Raw genomic sequence first — 21,014 nt, 5'->3', positions numbered from 1 at the left:
ATGTAATCATGGCTACTTTTGCATTTATTCTTAATCTGATAGTTCCCCAAAATACTAACTTAAAAAAAAATTAAAAAAAAAATTTTTTCACATTAAACATAAAGTATAATTTGGCCAATAAGAAAAAATACTGTTGTTACCAAAAGACAAGTTTTCGCTGGTATAAACTTATTTGATTTATCAAAAAGCAAAATTGAGTTCTATATATTAATCCTGCTAGCATAAACACATATGTTTACAGGAAGACAAATGGGGTTGATATCAGGGCTTTGAACTGTAGTCCTTATGACAATACAGCATTTACTTTGTGAAAGCTTGGCTCTCTTTAACTGTCCTCCCAAAACAGCTGCGGCATCCTTTGGCCTGTGCGGGTGTCCAAACTCTGCAAGGCCCAGGGTGGGTTATTTTGGGGAGAGGATTTTAGGATTTTGAACTTCTCTTGTCAAGGTGCCAGAGCCTAAGTTTGTTGACCTTCAGGGCACATTACACAACCCATCTATTTCCCCAGGCATTTCCTTGACAGACGAATACATGAGCTGTTTTCTTTTAATTTTTTCAAGATGGCAGAAGTTGATGAAATTTTGTTTTTGAATATTTATGTGTTATGAATGTTCTAATTATGTTTTCCGATTCATTAAGTTCTTTTTTTTTTTTTCTGGAATTACAGACAAGTTCAATCCATCTGACACTCGCCTGTAATGCCAAAATAGTATTTTCATTTTAGAGCTAGATTATTGCGCATGCAAAGATGAAATGCTATATACTATACTAAATAAAATATTAAAAACCATGGCTAGAGATACTGCATATTACTCAGATAACATGTGCCATGATAAGATAGATACATTTATGTATAAGTGAAATATACATACATATATAAATATATATACATATATAAAATGTATATAAATATACACGTATAAAAATATACATACATAAATGAGTCAGAACTATCCAGAGGCTGAATTCAGAATTTTACTAGGCAGCAGTTTTCATAAAATTTGCACATATACAATGAGTTGCAGAGGCCTTTGTTATTTGAGCACTGTCCAAATTTGCTTGATAGTCTAACAGCAAAGTTGATGAAAGAAGGAATCATGCAGACACACACATTACGAAAATCCCCCAAGCACAGAAGTGAACACATTTCACACAGAGTTAGAAATAATTTTCTTACCTATTTTAGTTGCACTGTAAATATTCTCAATGGGGAAAGCACCTCCTAAACTATAGAGTAGAACCTTCGCAAGGGCTGGGATCAGCTGGGTTGTCGTTACCAAGACATTTACGCAGTTACTCCTACGACAGGGAGGAAATACACTATTTGTTTTCTAATACTAAATATCTTCTAATAGTACAGATTTTAAATTGCTGCTGTGGTCTCTCAATTCCATAATAAATAGCCCAATATGACCTAAATTTTAAATCATTTAACAGTTATTTATGGAGTGTCTACTACCTGGCAGGCACCATGACAGGTGCTAGAAATACCTCCCCAAATAGGGGAAAGAGGAGAAAATGGGCAAAAAGAAGTTGGAGATGAATGATGTTTTTCTTTCCCTCTAAATCACGAGCTAGACATGGAGAGAAACAAGTCAATATATATCTGCTAGATGAAATATCTTCTGTAATAAAGATCTTTTTAGGTCCTTGTGGGATCTCAGAGAAGAATACCTACCTCAGCCTTCAGTAATCATGGGAAGGTTATCAGAGGGGGGATGGCCTAGCTCTAAGGGTTACAAGTATCCAGAGCAGGTATTTTTAGGGTGATAGGACTCTGTGTCCCAGGGTTTTCAGAGCCTGGGAAAGTAAAGAAGGTGATAGGTTGGGTAACAGGAGTTTTTGGATTTTGTACAAGGAACAGTGCAGAGAGTCCAGTCAAGGGGCTGACAGATGAGATCCTGAAGAAGTTAAAGTGGAGAGGATCTTTATTTAGTATAGAAGGGACTGAATGTCTGAATCTCCTCTTCAGCAACAACAAAGGGCAAATTGCACTTAATTGCCCCAGTTTTAATCTGTCTATAAAGGCCCTACTATTTGAGAGTGAGACTCTCCCATTCTGCAATTTACATCTGTTGTTTTCATGATAGCACTGGGGGGAGATAAAGGAGACACCAAGAGAATGGGAATTATGAAGCAGAGATCCTAAAAGAGACTTAACCCTTCCTTCTGGATTATGGAGAAATTGATCTAACCTGTCTTGAGGGGCTCAAAACTACGCTCATGAAATTGGGAATCTGAGGGCATGTATCCATGAATCTTTATTAACTCTTTTATATCATGAGCCTTTAATACATATTCGTAAGGGCCATAAAATAGTCTCCAGAATTCTCTAGATTGATGTTCAGAAACCTGGTCTCAATGGTAACTTAGAAGAGAAACTGAATGCTAATTTTTCATGGGTATGTATATGTTTACCCCTCAGTACGCTTAATATTATGCTTTATATTCTTTAGATATATCATATGTAAGGAAAAACTATAATTTATTCAAAAACAATTATAAAACCTTTATAATTATAGCCTTTTAAAATATTTTCATTTCTAAATTATCTCCTTAGACATGATTTTATAATAGAATCTCTGGCTCCTTGAAGCTAATGATGAGGTTTATTGATTTATATGGAGTAAAGAAGTTTAATAAGTTATCATCAATACAATCCTTAACTTTACCGCTAAGGAAATAAAGACCTAGGAAGTGACTTGCTTATTACCAGACAGAAACTCCCCCAAATAAAAGCTTATTATTAATAATATACAAACTCATTACTAAATTGTGACACAGTTCTACATAATATTTTGTTAAGGTGTTATTCAATGTCACATATAGATGAAAGTTACAGAATGAAAACATGGTGGAATAAAATAAAGTACAGGCTTTTTCTTTTTAAGTTTAGTTTTTAAGTTGAGTTTTAAAATCTTGCTTCACCACTTATACAGTGTGATATTTGGAATTATTCCTTTCTTAATTACGAACATTGCATATATTTATATGCAACTTGTAATGCACGGTAATTTCTAAATTACAAACAATATATATATTTAGAAACTGCATGTATATTTGTAAAATGCAGACAAACATAAAGAAGAAAATGAAAAACATCATTTAACCATGCAGAGATGGTAGCTGTTTCCCTCATTTTGTGCATTTACTTTCATAGTTTCTGTTTGTGTACAGATTTTTTTTTACCATTAGGATCACACTATGTACATAATTTTGTATTTTCACTTTTTACATTTGCTTATATTATAAGTCTATCCATTTATGCAATATTATCTATTATTCCTCTTCTCCCAACAAAATATAATGTGTGCAATCTACTCTCTCATGTGACTGTACCATCATTTTTTAAAGTTAAGCTTGGCCACTTAAATGGTTTTAGATTTTTCAATATTACAAGTAATGCTCCCTTACATATAAATTTTTTCTGTGAATTTGATTACATCCTTTGACTATATTCACACAAGAGGATGTAGAGACAGAGGTACAAACTTTGCTAATGGCTCTGATATCTAATTAGCAATATTTTGTATAAGCATCTGTTTTTCTGCTATCGCAGACATTTTGTGAAAATCACCAATATGGTAATATATGGGGATAACTTATCAAATTTCATGGTTATGAAATCTTCAGTGCATGACTTATTTTACCCTTCATTTCTTTGTTATACTTTGTTTCCTTTAAGATTAAGTGTTTAATAATAATCTCTATGTAATACATTATATCTAATATATATAATCTTTATAATAATGTAATAACCTTTGTTTTTGAACTATCTAGGGGACCTCTTTTAGAAATAATAAAAGCTGTTGAGAACTCTTCCCCAGAGAAATTCTACTACATTCTACACACAATTCCAGGGCCTCAGGATTCCTCACTTCCCAGCTTTCTTGACCTTTGGTCTCCATGTCACCAGTTACAGAGATCACCAGGTAGGAAGTCCCATTTTAAAACAGCTTTAATTGTTAGACAATTCTTCCTTAGGTGGAGCCAGAAATTCCTTTCCTAGGATTCCTACTCATTAGTTCTAATCCTCTTCTTTACAGACACAAAGAGAAACGTAATTTATTTCTGCCTAATATCTCAAACAATTGAATCGGTAATACTGTTCCATAGACGACTCTTTAGACTAAAATCCTCAGCTCTTCTCTTCAACTGTTCCTTTTATGTGGTTTCCACAGCCTAAACCCTTCTGGCCACTTTGCTAGACACAGATGCTTCAAATATGTCATAGCCTCTGTTGGAATGTGGTACCTAGAACTGAGCAAAGTATTCTGTTCTGGCTTCCCCACCTGGACACGGGAAGCTACTACTCCCTCCCCACCCCGTTTAGGCCTTCTGCTATCAGTGCAGTTGCTGGTCATGGAGCACAGCTAGAAATCATGAGTAGAAAGATTTGACACACACCCATTTACTTCCATGTTCTGGATACTGGACTTTCCTTTTACCCTGCCGAAGTTTTTCTATAACCTGATTCAATCACAGTCCAAATAGTTTTTCTTTTAAATTCCGTGTTACCCACAAATTTGTTAAGCACGATTTTACTTACTCATCTAACTCAGAAATAAAACTAGGAATAGGATAGTGCAAAGATTCATTCCCACCCTACAAGCTATCACTTTCTAGATTTATTTTATCGATTAGGATTTATGGCACATGGTGTTCGACTAATTATAGGTCTATTCAATTCTATACACTAACAAGTCAGTGTTTCCCTTTTAGTTCAAAGAACCCAAAGGTTATAATTTTTTTCAAGAGCTTTTTAAAAACTTTTTTGATGTTTATTATCTCTAATGATCTAAACGACTTACAACATGTACTCTTTGTATAAATAGTATTGTTTTATTTTGCCATCATCTCCTTTACTTTGTCACGAACAGTGCTATCTTTTTTTTCCCCCCATTAAAAGTCACATGACCTTCCTGTAGAGATTATCAGTGGTTATGAGGAGAGAAGTTTAGAGAGATGGGATCTTCTGGTTATTTTGAGAAGCAGCAAACCCCATCTTCTACCCCAACACACACACATATGCACACATACAGATTGAAAATCACTGGACTCGGTGAATTGTTAGGTCCCTTCAAACTCTAAAATAGTCTAGGAATTAAAACATTTTTATAAATGTTGTGCTATCAGTACTATATCTTCAATACAATAAATATAGAAACTGCAACAAGACCACTTACCTCGTACTAATAATCGATAAAGATTTAAGTGCATTTGTTAGCCAGGAGTCTGTAAGACCTTCAATCTCTGCCCTTAACTGCAGCCATGCATCTCTCTTGGCAGGGCCAAGGAGTCCTGCAACACCAAAAGGCAAGGCAGAGTCAAGAGATGAACCTTTTTCAAGAATACCTAGTTTGGTCTCCCTTCTGCTGAGTATAGATAATTTTTATTCCACCCTTTATCAGAAATAGAGAGAGAGACTGATTTATATCAATACTAATACATCATTTCAGAATTGATTATCCATTTATTTCACAAATATTTATTGAACAAGTTCTAGATATCAGGTATTGGGCTAAAAACTGGGGATGTAACAATGACAAAGTGGGTCACAGTTTCTGCCTTCATTGAACCTAGAATCTGTAATTGTGGATGCCAATCCTCTGAGGAGTTTTGACCACTTCTGTGCATGGGTCCCATTCCAAGACTGTGATGCAACAACAGGCCCAGAGGAGAAGTCAGGTCTACCAGCCTCCTATGACAGTCACATACCTTACATATTTTGGCTGTCTGAAAATGTTTAGTTTCTTAAGAATCATAATTATTACCATTTTGAGAGTAATAATGGCTTTATCATATGTAGATTTTAGAGTGTTTCTAATATTAGTGCCAAAGCTATCACATATACTTTGTTTTATAAAAAGAAGTTAAAAATTGTGTTGAAAATTCTGACAGTTATAGACAATCGTTGAAAACTACTGAAGTTATGATAAGAAAAGAAGTAGGCATGCTAATTTTTTATTTCAGCCCTTGCTTATATGATAAAACAAGATTATGCAAATCTATCACAAAAGATTCTTATTTTAATCATATTTCAGAATATTGGGAGCACATATACAGCTGGATGATTTTTTAAATCAAGATTTCTAGCATCTAGCAAGTCTCATTTGTCTTTATTCAATATAGAAATGCTAACATGTCACAGAAAATCAACTCTTATGTCATTGTTTAGACATTTTAAGATATAACATCATTTATTAGTAATCTTGTTAACTTGAAATAATTTTAATACTACTTTTCAAGAGGGAAATAATAAGATACTGAATAATAAAAATTACTATTTTCCCAAAGGATATTTATTTTAAACATATTGCCTACAATTGATTTTAAGTATAATGCCTATTTGATTTTACAAAAGTGTCTTGTATAGGCCATTGAAGTAAATTAGGAAACCTGAGCTGTCGCTCCAGAACCCAGGGCAAGTCTGAAGCCTGAAGGGGCCTATTCCTCATTTGTAAATGAAGGTCTTCCATTTTAAAAGCTCTCTTTCAGTTCTAACATTATTATTGTCTATAGGTGCATATTTTTTTTTTTTTCTCTTGTAGTTACTGAGTATTTGTTGACCATTTGTTATGTGTCTTAAGGCTAGCGAGGCACTGGGCACACAAGGTGAACACACTGTCCCACCCTCATGATAAGTATGGATGTGTGTAATTTATATACTATAGGTAAACATTTTATTAACTATATTGTATTCTATGACATGTATGTGAATATACATTATGCATAGTATGCAGAAGTACATTTAGCTGTATCATTCATTTTAGATACTGGTTTATGCTCCTCAATCATCCTTTAAAAAAAAGGTAAGAAATAAACAAACAAAAATCCTGGGAGGAGAATCTTATATGATCTCATTGACTAATCTTAGGATCTTGCCCTAAAAATGATCCTAATAAGATAGATCATCAAGGTTTATTATATCAAAAAGCATATCCTGGATCTTAGCTTTGATGTTACAGGTGTTGACATCACTTGTAATATACAGATGGGTATACTACCTACAGAATATTTGAACTTTTAAAAATCATGATGATCACAGTTAACACTATGCATGGGAAAGATATACTGTGAGACAACATGCAATTTTTAAAGGTATAAAATAGACATGTTGAAGTCTTTGAAGTGACATAAAGCACTGTTTATATTTATTTCTGATAGGATTCTGAACAGGTAATGATTGCTGACAACTCTGCTTCAATGACTGGGGAGTTTATATTTTTAAACAGGTCTTCTTCCCTCTGCCCTAAACAGTTCCTCTGTCTGATTTTCACTGATAGTGTCCCAGCTGAAGGCAGGTAAACTAAACACCTTGCTGTGAATCTTGAACAAATATCTGGGGACAAAGAATTCTTGATTCTTTTGACAGAGCTGCAGATTTTATTTTGCAGTTAGATTCCCCCGCCCCCACTTTCAGACACTTAAAATTCTGGGTCAATAGAGATTGTCATGAGCTCTTGATAATTTATTTTACAGCAGGATACCCTTAATATAGAATATGGAACTACAGTTCAAGCTCTACCTCTATCTAGTGCCTGTATTCGATTTAAAAAACCGCACATACCTCCGACGTTGTTCTTGTAGGTGTTGTATAATTCTTTTACTCTTCTGTAACGAAAAGCCAACTTCCTCATCCAGTCAACCCCTCCTCTTACACCTGTTGGCAAACAAAGGTTTGCACTACTTGCAGCTGCATGGAAGCCATCAGTTGCAAAGCTGTAGGTACTGCAACACCCAAAATATATTAAAAAGAAATAAAAGAAATAATTACATGTGCAAAACTCCACAGCTGAATTTCTGTAGGAAGTAGCATACTAAAAGGCATGGCTTACCTCAAGTCCTGCCCATTATCATCAGAGGAAACATCATCTATATGAACTTGATCACACTCCTGTTAAAAACATTGGAAACGTTATTTGTTTTTCTACACCTCATCTTAGCCAAAAGGCCAGAAGTGACACGCTATTTGTTTTTCAAGTGATGCTGGTCACCCCGTTTGGTTTTTCCACCTTTCTCTTTGATCTGGCAGTAGCCAGAAGAGGGCAGCATTTGCCCGTCCATCCTCCCATCCCGCTGGGGGGAAAAAAAATAGCACCGTTTCTCCCCTGCAAGATCTAAATGCAAGAGTGCCATAAAAAGGGGCCTGAAAGCATATGGTGTGTAGATTTCTTTAGAACAATTTAAAAATAATTTTAGTCTTAAGATTATTGCTAAGACATTCTCTTTTGTATCTTTATAATAATCAATGGTGTTTACTCTTAGCCATTTCTACATTACTGTGGTGCATACCTAAGTATGGAAGCAAAACTAATCTGAAGATACACAGATACATGAAACTTGTTTGGCTGAACATCTCAGGCAGTTACTATTCCATCTTAGTTGTTGAGCAAAAACAGAAGCGCTTGATGATTATGTTGTTCTGTGAGATTTCTACGACTTCTTGCTTTTTTTGCTGTGCTAAGGACACCATGAAGGAACCATGCTGGTATTATTTTTAAAGGCCTGGTCTTTTAAAAAAGAAAAAAAAGCTAATAGCCACAGAAGCCATTGGTTTTTTATTTTATTTTATTTTTCCTCCTTTGTTCAAATTTTAAAATCTTTAAACTGAAAAGAATTCTTATAAGTAAAAGGTAAATAATGAGGATTTACCATCTCCAATGTGCTACAGACTCAGAGGAAAATAAACTTTGGGTACAAATACCCATATACTTGACAAAACTACAATGCTCAGAACAAATGCTAACTTTTCTGGACAGGAATTTAATTCTTTGCTGTTCTTAAAAGTCCTATTTTATCTTCAAATAATCTGCAAAGTTCCAGTGAAATAGAACGTAATCTGAAGGTGGAATTCGGCTAGAGTATTTAAAATACCTAGTACTTCCTAAATATGGTTTAGCCTTTGGGGCCTCTTTTCCCACTGTGAACTATTTCAGTCATTCTCACAGATTCTGACTGTGTGCATAGTCTAAACCATTAAAAACCAATTTTAAAAATCATTAACTTTGAAAGTAAAATGCCATACTAAAGAGGCTTTTCAGCTTATTCATTATAGGACTTGAAAGTATCTGGCAGTGAAATATTTAATATCTCATCTCCAGGTTTCCACATGGAGTAGATTATTAGATCCTGTCACAGGTTGAGAATGAACCAGTTGACTCAGGTGTCTTTTAAAATATAAAACTTAATGACTAGACCAATCAATAAAATTTTAGTATATAACTTGAGAATCCAGGTAAATTAATTTTAAAAGTTCGTATAACTTACATAAATTAAGTGTTTAGTAAGTTTTGAATAAGTCTCCACCTACATTCATAGGTAAGGAAGGGCACAGAAGGGGATGTTTCCGTCACCCAGATATACCCCCACCTGAGGCACAATCTGTCACAGAAATCGCTCAATGCGTCTTTGCTGAATAAATGGCAGAAGTCTAAACAAATGATAGTTCTTAACAGAATTACCACAATCATTTAAATTTTCTAATGCAAACTTATGACAAATGAAATAATATTATAGATGGTAAGGACTGTAAAAAGATATTTATATAAAGAGTGGAGAGGGTGAGAGAATTGGGTAAGAACTGGGGTCACAAGAGTCATGGCGGGACAGGTATTCAGAACGATTCTTCCCCATTTTGAGTATTTTTGAGCATTCGCTGAAAGGAGTACAGCCCGAACTTGAACCAAAGGAGGCATTATGCTTCCAGAAAAATCACAGGGAACAGTAAGTACTACAAGCAACAGTGGTAGCGGTTGGATTGGGCTCTAAAGGAAAGAGTGGAAAGATTTAACTAGTTAGCAAGAAAGTTGGAAATAAATTTCTTCTCCCAGAATATGAAGGCAGCAAAGTAGTTCTAGATGATGGGGGTTATTTCTTATTTAGAGATGGTGACATTCTTGTAAGTATGAAGAGTGAATAAATCACTACTAAAATGGCATCACATGAAGCTGCTCATTCCACTAAAGTTCTGAAATCTTTCATCATGTAAATAATTTCCATGTCTCTTACAACTAACGGTGCCTAAAAAAAAGGTGGGAGGAAATTTTTATGAAATACCCTGGTAATTAGATGTTATTTTTATTTTTAATATCCTCTCATCTTAATTTTTAGAGAAATTCCTCTAGTATTAACTCATATGATTAATTTTACCCCAAAACTCATTTTTTTTTTTTTTTATTCCTGAGGACATCAGTATATCAAACTTATTGGACCATGAGCTCCATATTTGAAGTTATGTTTGAGGTTTCTCCAAATGGAACTTCTCTTTAAATTTATGCCTAGTTAACTATGCTTATTGACTCTGGACTCCTGCCTAAGGATTACAGCCCAGTGAAAAAGCCTGAACTTCAATCACTTACATTTTTAGAAAAATCTAAATAATTGTTCTTCGATTAGTTTTCATGCAGAAGAACTTTGCAGGAATCATTTTCACCCAAATCTGAAATACTAAAAACAGTATAATGCTTTGGTTTTAACAAGTTTCAGTATAAGAACTCAAACATTTGGGATAATTCTGATACTAATCTTACATCCTTTTGTTTTGTTTCATAAGGAAACCTCAAGGTTGTCACTGATCTTTATCATTTATAACCCACAGCAGTCGTTTCTCACTTTTGCGAGCCTGAACTCCCTGGTGCCTTCTTTTTCTGGAAGTTATTCTAACTGAAATAACATTTTATTTAAACAGAGAATTCTCTTCTTTGGGGAGGAGTGTGAGCATCTGCCTTCTCTGCATTTGGGCAGGATATAGCAAAGTGTCTATCAGGAGGGTTCAAATGTGTATCTTCTAAAGAATTATGTGAAAGCAGCTGCTACTACATATGTCGCAGTATCTGTTGAAGGATTTGAGTCTCAAATTAGATTTTTAGGTTAAGAAAAGAAACCTTGAAGGATTAAATACACAAAGAAAATAGAACAATAGGCTAATGATGGAGTTATGTTCTTGAGGAAGTTCTTTGACAGAAACAGAAATAGCTTAATATTAGTTATGAAGCACATGATAATCTGTGCTTATGAGAGGTCTACTAAAATAAAAAATTGGGTGAAAATAGAGTTTCAAAATCAGATGCAGGAGGATACTGGATATGTATGTAACTGCCCTGAATGATCTTGAAAGCTATTTAGATTTTATTAGTTTTAATGTTTATCTCACTTAAGTCAATAATAAGCTTTTGAGTTTCCCTGGGCACTTCATCTGAGTGTGTGTGTGTGTGTGTGTGTGTGTGTGTGCCATGCTTGTGTGTGTGTAGATGTATGAGAATTTGATCAATTTATATGCAGAGACCCAATCATTTCTTTGATTAAGTTAGATACTAAGTTTTGTGTTTGAGTCAAATAAAATTGTTGTCACATTTGAAAACAACTAAAAAGCTATAATTATAGAAAAAGTCAATATCAATATTTTCTCAGTTGATATTTCCACCACAGATCCTGTCAGGTATTTTTTAAATTATCTTATAAAATATGTAATCCAAAATTAAAATTCTTAAAGCACCATAGCTGATCATTGTTTCTGAGATGCAAATATCCATGTCAAACTTGCTAACGGTATTTGCAAATTTATTATATATTACTTTCACCATGTCACTTTATTGTTCTGTTAAAAGTTGGGTGGTAAATTTATTCCATCTGTCTTCTAATGTGCCAGTAAAATAGCTAATAGGTCATTTATTCTATTTATTTCTAGTAAAAAATAATTAATGAAATTAAATAAAAACCGTGGAGCTTGGATAAAACCACATAAAATTTCCTTTGTCTTTTACAGGTTTAAAAAGGACTAATAATCTTAGAAGTCTCTTTAGAATGAGACTAAGCCATTTAACCAACAAAAAACCAGTGTAAGAAGTTATCACTCTACATAAAAGATTTAAGTTCCAAAAGGTTAAAAATGTGTTTCCTATTATCATGTATGTATAAAATCATTTTGTACACTAGACAGGAATAAGCAGCAAGATTAATTTAAATCAGGTTTTAGAGAGGTGATTACTACTATTATCTAAAACTAGAAAACTTGCCTGGGAATACTGATTTTTCATAATGTCCGTTAAGGAAAAAAAAATAAAACCTCTTTAAACAGACAGTAATTTTATTATCTAGTAAAAACAGTGACTCACTGAAGAGAAAAAAAAAATTACTATTACACAGATTTCCAGCACATACATTTATGGGATATGCTCAACAGCACAACTATAATGAAAAATGGATTCAAGACCTTGTCAATTAAAAAAAAAATATTGAAGACACTGACTAACTTTTCTTTCTCACACATTTGTGTTAATGTCAGCATAGTATGGGGGCTGAAATATGTGCTCTGGAGACAGAGAGATGCCAGAATTTCAAATACCAGTCTACCCACTTAGTTAGCAAGTAACTAGAAACGTGATTTCTATGCTTGTGGACTCTACCATTTCACCTGTAAAAAATAATGTGAAAAGTGTATTAATTTCAAAAGGCTGTTAATTAATAGAAAGTCCAATAGAAAATATCGAGCACAAGGTGTGGATTCAGTATAATAATCTCCCTCTTCATTCGTGATATGATTACAAACACTTTTATTTCACTACGAAACCATGAGATAAAAAATAAATTTAAATATGACATTTTTAAAAAAGAAAGAGGTATCTCTTTCATCATAGCTGCGCTTGACAGAGAAGCACTCTTGCCCAGTGCCCAAGTTACACGTTTATATCAAGTTTCATCTTCTGCACGCCTAAAAACTCAGACCATTAACACACAGATTGTATACTTTATTATAGTACGTATTCCCTATCCTGAGGCTATTTTTTCTTGGGTCTTTTCATTTTGTTGTTTTTACTTTCGCTTCATTTGAGGTTGAAAATGTAAAGATAACTTGGGGGTGGGGAGAGTGAGAGGAAATAAATGCAATCAAACCAGTCAGATGTGCTACGTAAATAGCTCCAGTACTATTTTATCTGGAAGGGGTGGAAATGAGGAATGATAATGTTGTCTAAAATTAGATGTCAGGTTCCTTGCAAAATTGAATGACCCATGTTAGCACCATGAATAGCATCTGTGACTACTGTCCAGTGATTAACCTAAATAGTATCCCGGTTAGTAATCTGGAAAAGCTAATGCTGATTCCAAAGGCTCTGAATGGGTTGTGATGGAGACATTACGAGGGCAAGAAGCAGTGTGCAGGGGTGTGCGCAGTGAGGCAGCAAGGCAGACTTGCTCCTCTTCTGAGATATTTTCGTTTTAAATATGTGCCAGTACTTATGGAAAATTCATTAACATAATTTAACTTCTGTTTACATTTGTATACACCATTTTTCCCTTGACAGGAACTTTACTATTTTCTTGAGCTAAATTTCTATCTTTCAGTTTCCTTGAGGTTATCTGCACATGTAGAAACCATCTAGGAGTTTTAAGATTTGGATATAATTATTCTTATTTTTCAAAATTCTTACCTCTAAATCATTAAAAAATAAGTGTGTATCAGCAAGATTAAAAATCATTTCCTCCATTCGGAGTCCAAGGGTTACAGCCATGGGGGGATCCTGAAAAGAAAATGCACACATAATAAGGTAAAATTTAGTACCATATTATTAATAAAAATATTTTAAATATATATTATTGTGGGGTGTTTGGATGGGGAGACTCTATGGAGTTTTACTTAAGTGTCAAAAGTTTTTTCCAATTATCTGTAAAGTGTCTTTCCAAAGGGTTATCTAAGACATACTAAATATACAGATAGATCTATGAATTTACAGGGATTTATAAGCACATAAAGATGACTTAGGATACGTTTTCACATAAAGCTATATGTTCATGAGAGGAGGAGTAAGAAAGCAAGCTATTTCATATGATCCAGTTTACATACACTCTATGGAAAGTCCTTTAGAGGACTCTATTTGGATGGGGTGGTGAAGAATGGAGCAGACTTGTTAAAAGAAAGGACATCCTTTAAGAATGATGACAAATAAAAAGTAGGAATGCGAAAAATGTAGGTCTATTGGATGTTTGCAGGACTTGAGTGGACAATGTCATCTGGAAGTGGGATAAGAGGAGCTGGTGGAGCATGATAAAAGAACCACTTAATTGTGAATTGCATTTTGATCAACAGGCAATATTTACCTGCATTTGACTAGGGATGAAGAGGGAAAGGCTGAGGATAACAAAAGGAACATTAACTCAGTAAACGTAATCTAAGTAGAAAATATTTATCTGTAGAAGTTAAATGAAAGTAAGGGATTAGTAAGGAGTCAAAGGGACTTATTTTTTGTTTACAGAAATCAAGATATTGCACAGCAGTTAGGAGTGGAGGAGAATCAAGACCAGGATTGGTACTTTACTAGGACTACAGTTGAAAGCCTGAAATAAAGAGGTATAAGACTTTAAAAAGTAAGGAGAGTTTAGGGTTAGGGAAGTAATTTACGCTCAAACATTGTGTTTAAAATGACCAAAGCTGGATGATCTCTGAGAGAACCACTATAGGTGTGACTCTGGTGATGCAGAAAGTAGAAAACCTAGAAAAAACAAATCCAGAGACTTTGAGACTAGCATAGACCTAATGTTAGTAGAGAGAAGAATATGATTTCAAATAAAGCCGACAAGTCTAGAAGGACACTATTGGTTTTGGCTGAGAAGTTATTTTGGAAGACCTCAGAGGGTGATTTGAGTTGAGTGGCTGGGCCAAGAGCCAGACTATAAGGATCCAAGGAGAGAGTACCTAACTGTGTGTTTCAATGTTCTAATAAATGGCGTTATCAAAAAATGTATTTAAACTTGGGAAAATGTAATGCTAAGTTGACTTCAATTTATGATAAGAATATGCAACCCAGGTCCAGTCCAGCAGTATTCATATACACCCTTGAACTTATTCCACTTAGCAAGTAGACGCCCCTCCTTACTCCACATCTACACTGCAATATGTCATAATACTTTGAGGAGGAAACCCTAGAGTGTAACAAGTTCGAAGTGAGTGTCAGCCTCATATTCTATAGTGATTTAAACCTAGAGAATAGGAATTGAGTGCTACACTAAGAAAAGAGGTCACTGGGGTGTGTTGAGCAAAGCTAAGACTAAAGATGAGAGAAGAGGAAGACAGGACGATAATAATATGTTGATTGTCAACATAATTTTCTAATTGTTTAAATCTCTTCTTTAGAGACTTCTGTGGATATCGCAGCTTGAGATTCTTCTCAAAAACAGATGTTTGTTGTTCACATACATGATAGTACCTGGTTTTCTGTCCTCCAGGCAGAAAGACTACTTTGATTTTGTTGCTGGGTTCATCTGTCCTCCAGTGACAGAATCATTTGGAGCAACATACCCAATCATCAACTTAATTCCATTTTATCCAATGAATAGTTTTCAAGAACAAGAACAAAAATATGAAGTGCCCATTTTGGGTCTCAAGCAGTTTTTGAACTCTTGCTCTATTTTCTTCAAGTATAAAATTCTTTTTTCTTATTTCATTTTGTTGTTATTCATGTTTTTGTTGCTATTGTTGAAAGAACATCTCCAAAAGTTGAATAAAAAAAATTTTAAATATACATTTGTCTTTTTTCTGTTAAAAAATTCCTCTCTCTCTTTGGGGGAAGGAGTTGGATAGGCTGTGGACATAGAAAACTTGTAAATATTCTGTCTAGTCATGAGACTATGAACAAAAAGTCTACAGAAATATAAAAAATCAAATGTAATTATAGCATGAAGACATATAATTCCATTAGTGACGCTCTATGCTTTTGAGGAATGTTCACTGATGCAAGACAATAAAACTGATCTCCACAGTACTCCGTATGTTTCTGATGATTACTACCCTAAAGATATGTATTTCAGATGGGGGTTCAGAAATGTCTTATTTAAAGAGTTTTCCTTCTTGAGACTAGGTCAGTTAAATCCTTATTCTTTGATTTGCCAATTTTTCTTTTTTAAGTTTTAAATAAAATCACTGACATTCTTACACTCATGCCTCATGTTCTTTGCATTTACATATCAGATTTACGGGGACGGGAGAAAACATACTGTTCCTCTTTGATAGGTACTTTCATCCATTCCAACACTTCTGAAATATATAACTCTATGCTTTCCCAACAGTGATAGGACAATCCAGGAAGAAAGTATTTTGTGCATCTGATAAGCATACAAATGAATATAATTTTTAGAAAACTAACAAGAATTCTCTAACAAGTAAGCACAGTGCATGTGTGATAAAAACTGTATTTGAGCACTCTACTGTATTGCAAGCCCAGGGCACTGGAAGGGGCTGTTCATTTGTTTTTCAAGCTGTGGGCGATTCTACATAATACACTCTACTGGAGCCAGGACTTAGGAAGCACTCTGGCAAAACGTCATTTGTGAACTGGGGTTGTTTAGGTTTGAGGTGTGCTAGAGTGTGAACAACTACATTTTACTAAGGTTTCCAAAGAGCAAGGCTTGTTGAAAGGGAGCTGTTCGTCCGCCATGCCAAAGGCTTGGCATAGATGGGCTAGGGATAGCCATTCCATGAGCCAAGGAAATCCATGCCTGTAAGAGGTAGTGATCTTGTTTCTAAGAGAATGTCTAGTGAGGGCTTACTTTCAAATATCTAATTTTACTCCCCCCACCCCCACACTCAGCTTACTAAGTCACTGGGACAGTTAATTCTAAGTAAGCAGATTACAGTATCACATTTTTCCAGCTGAAGGACCCACAGATGTAAGAATCCAGGAGAGCTCACCAGGAGTTTGGTGGGTGTGGCCTTAGCAAGGTCTCTGTAATGTTGGTCTCCCTCTGCCTTGCCAGACGACTGTGAAGGAGCTGCCAGAGCCTGCAATTTCTTGGTTTCATCATGCATTTGAGAGTTAAATATACTTCTGGATTGAACCCAAGTTTTATACAGGGATGTTTGCTCATTTTCATTAAATGTTTGTAGCATTATGGGTACCTTATGAGTTTAGTTATTGCCTTTTTTCAGTTTACCTATAGTGAGTGTTGTGTTGAGTTTAGAGTCTGAAATGAAGTGATAGTGAAAACTTGGATAGAGAAAAAAAGTAGGATAATAAAGGCGCTAACAGGGTTTTGTGGAAGCTCTGATGCATGTTTTCATATATAACAGCTCCAATAGGTTCAAAGTGTCTACAGCAGAGTTTAATATGGGGCAAACTGAACTTTTGCCAATTTACTTTATGTACTACTCTATTAAAATACTGAAACTATTCCCAGGACATGTGGTTTAAGACAGAGGGAGAGAGAGAAGAGAGAGAGAGAGAGAGAGAGAGAGAGAGAGAGAGAGAGAGAGAGAGAGAGAGAGAGAGAGAGACAAGGAAGATGAAGAAAATGAGTATCTCTTGACCTTTAAATGTGTGATTCTAAGCTGGATGTTACCAGCATATGACCAAGTCAGGTTCAAGTACAGTACTTCTCTATATCAAAAATACTAATGCCTATAAGCCATGTTAGCAGAGAACATAAATTGGAGCCAGCCTGTCTGTCTATGGGCCTCTGCCCTGTACTGAGCCATCAGCTGGAATTCCTCCTCTGGGGACACAATATAAAAATATCTCTGGAGAGACAGCCATTATGTATTTTTAAAGAAATGGGGGACAATTTTTTTTTTTTTTTAAATAACTCAAGTTCTTGGAACAGTAACTCCTTTGGGACCTGACACACATTAATAGATTTGTGCACACAAGTAGAAGACATACAAGTCCATGACAGAAGAAGGAAGACAGACTAGATCCATGAACCAAGGTGGGAATAGAGAGTGGTTTTGTTAGGATTCATGAACTCTTTTAATCAATACTAAGAGATGAAATAAAATTTGGTCATGAGTCAAAAGAGAAACTTTACAATTGAGATGTCTGTCTATGATGGATAGGCAGTGGGCTTCAGAGTTCTCAGGGGGAACTGGAGAATGGTTTCAGGAACATCCATTTATTTAGCACATATTTATTGAATGTTTACTACATGTCAGACATGTTCAAATTCTAGGTGGAGGGCAAAGAACCAAATAAGCAAAGTCTCTGCCCCAAAGGGATTTATATTATTACTGGATGAGCTATCTGATAAATAAAATACATGGACAGAAAACAAGCAAAGATAACATATTTCAGGTGGTAAAAGAAGCAGAGTCAGCAGATAGAGAAGGTTACAGGTATGAGTAGTGATGGGGCAGTGAGGGAAGACCAGCGTGTATGACCTTCTGGTTCCCCAGGAGTTAACTCTCTGGGGTACTACCAACGACTCGAACGAAGACTTGAGTCAGTCTGATAACTGAGTAGAATGGTGGCTCAATATAATTTCTTGGGAACTAGGCTTCCCTAGAAACGGCTTAAAGTTATGAGTAAGCATTCATTACCCCACCTTCACCTCCATAAGGATCACCTGTATCTTAACTTCACGGATCAAATGACCCATGGTGACTCTTTTCTTAGTCGTTTAGCCAACTCCCTGCTGGGAGCTGGTAAAGGTGAAAGACTAGGTAATTCTTGCTCTGGATTAAAAGGATCTATTCAAAATTAGCAGTTGATAGATGGTCATGGGGTTGGGAAGCATGCCATAGGGAATGCAGTTAGCATTAATGTATTGGCTAGGTAAAGAGCCAGAGGTGAGAAAGCAATCAGGAGGATGGTTTTATAAACTATATAAATGTCTAATCAATGTAGTGTATACCTGAAACCAATAATAAAATAAAATTTAGAAAAAGGATTTGTTCATAATCCAAGTGTTCATGTAACATATTTGCAATCAAACAGGAGTTCATATTAAGTAACCAGAAACCACGAAAGAGGCATTACACAACTTACCACTACCACTGCTACTGTTAGAATCAAAAGAAAACCAACTGAATAAGGCTCATCCAAATTTATCAAGCTAATAAAATAATAAATATACTTCAAGGGGAATTTTAGCAGTAATAATAGGCTATAATTATAGTTGCTATATTATTGCTATTGTTGAGCCTTTGGATTGATGGGATTTATTGAATTTTTATTATTTTTAGCCTTTCTAGCCCATCATATGTTATAAATACTTTTAAATATAAAAATAATATCATTTTTATCCTATGCAATATAAATAGTATAATATAGCAGCCAGATGGAATGGAGAGTGACCTTGGAAGGATGAGCTAGAAAGCAAAGGACTGGGAGGAGAGCTATGGCAGAGCCAGCAAACGAACACAACCAACTGGGGCAGCGTCATGAACAAAGGGGAGTGGTACATTAGAAGGCCATAGAAAAAGGTAGGTGAGACACTAATTCAGAAAAAGGAGAGTGGATGATGATTTAAGAAAATTTAAAGTAAGTTGGCTGCCCTCCCTTACCTCACAAAGATGTGACATTGATCATAAACAGAGATCATAAACTGGGACCGAAACTTCAGGGGAGCTTATAGAAAAGCCTTCTAGGAGTTTGTGTTTTCAAGAAACTCGTTTACCACTTATCTTTCTGGCGTATTAGTTTTGTTAATAAGTGTGGTACCTCTTCAAGATCCTTTCCTTTTCTAATGCATGCCCAGCAATAACTTAGTGAGGTTATTAAAGTAAAATATTTGGCCATTTATGATATCACCTGGAGCCATTATATCCAATAGAAAAAACAATTTCTCTAAAGTAAACATATACTCAGTGAAAGAGTAAAGAAGAGCTTTGAAAGAGGAGTCAGTAGGTAGCACCATCTCGCAAACTCCCTAAGATAGAGCTTGAGAAATGTTACTTAGATTTGGCTTTACTTTTATATATGTATGTACTATATTGAAGTACATACTATTTGCATATACGTGGGTGCATGCAAACACACATACTATGTACAACCTTGAAAAACACTGTAAAATGTTTGAGGCCTGTAAATTCTGTCTTCATTACTTTTTATATATCACAACCACTCTCTAGTCGCCCTGCATTTCTCTGCAACACTGAGCTGAGAATTTCACATTATGAGATAACAGATAAAAATACATGCATTTTTCTTTAGAAAATATAATTTCCTGAAAATTCAGTTTCCCAATATTTAAATTCCCTTGAAATCAAATAAAATAGGTTACACTTATAAACATTTACTCTGCGATATGCAATGTGCTGAGTTTTAATGCATTAACTCATCTAACCCTCCTAATCAAATTATTAATTGTATTATCTTCCACATTTTCTATAAAAGGTAATTTATACAAAGACTAAATAAACTATCCAAGGACACATGCATAGTAGGAGGTGGGTATGAATTTGAACTCAGGACCATTCTCCCTCTAAAGGAGAATGCTCTAACCATTGTGCTCAGAGGGGAGATTACTGTACATTGCCATTCAGGTGGCCTCAAATCTATGGCTCCAACACTCGATTAACTGTAATCACTCCCTATTAAATCATGTTGCTTTTCCTTAGTTGACATGCACTTGAGTCAGTACTTATCTTTATGACTATTCTAGAATTTAAAATTTAGCCAATGCTATTTTAGAAGTCTTCCTATATAACTGTGTATAGATTGTTTAATATAAAAGTAACCAATTGATTTATCCTGGGAAATGTACTGTTTTCCCAGCACTGCTCTCATATTAGATGTTGTCTAAAATGAGTACATAGTTTTGGGAGCTTGAATTTTAATTTCACAGTATAAGGCAACTGTTCACTTTTTCTTCCACCTTTTCGCTGGCTTGGGCTATTTTCTTTGCATCCTTATTGTGGAATAACTTTAGAGAATCATGGCTTCATAGCATTTGACATATTAATGCTCCAAAATAAATCAAATCCATAAAGCACAATTGATTTAGCTCCCTTCACCCTTTTCTTATCCAAAGAGGAATAATTGTAACTCAACAGGTAAAATAATATATACAATTAATCAGGAAATAGAAATAATCTTCGGAAACTCTAACAGATGATGGATTATTCCTGGTCTATGTCCTGGCAAATTTACAAACTCCTCTTTTATAGGTTTCAGTGCTGAAAACTCAACATGCCAACTAGTGCTCAGCTGCAAAGCCCATCATCAGCTTCATAGGCAGCAGAACTCAAATACTGACATCCCTCATTTGCCATCATGGTAAATATCCAAGAATAGTTCTGCTTGGAA

At 35.0% G+C, this 21,014-nt stretch overlaps 1 protein-coding gene and 1 pseudogene across 5 annotated transcripts in view; one reads left to right on the top strand and one right to left on the bottom strand.

Annotated features, from left to right (window-relative positions):
* EYA4 (EYA transcriptional coactivator and phosphatase 4) overlaps positions 1-21,014 on the bottom strand; it is a 266,023-nt gene that overhangs the window by 5,238 nt on the left and 239,771 nt on the right. For all 5 annotated transcript variants that reach the window (XM_036221944.1, XM_036221940.1, XM_036221930.1 and 2 more), the window contains 5 exons: positions 13,431-13,520; positions 7,839-7,897; positions 7,571-7,731; positions 5,187-5,301; positions 1,178-1,299 (listed from right to left, as the gene is read on the bottom strand). In XM_036221944.1, the coding sequence (XP_036077837.1) occupies positions 1,178-1,299; positions 5,187-5,301; positions 7,571-7,731; positions 7,839-7,897; positions 13,431-13,520 (547 nt within the window). The remainder of the gene's footprint in view (positions 1-1,177; positions 1,300-5,186; positions 5,302-7,570; positions 7,732-7,838; positions 7,898-13,430; positions 13,521-21,014) is intronic.
* On the top strand, positions 9,371-9,922 carry LOC118602862 (annotated as a pseudogene).

The sequence above is a fragment of the Rousettus aegyptiacus genome, unplaced genomic scaffold (assembly GCF_014176215.1).
Source record: "Rousettus aegyptiacus isolate mRouAeg1 unplaced genomic scaffold, mRouAeg1.p scaffold_m13_p_1, whole genome shotgun sequence".
Classification (NCBI taxonomy): Eukaryota; Metazoa; Chordata; class Mammalia; order Chiroptera; family Pteropodidae; genus Rousettus; species Rousettus aegyptiacus.
This window is presented reverse-complemented; position numbering and strand designations above follow the sequence as displayed.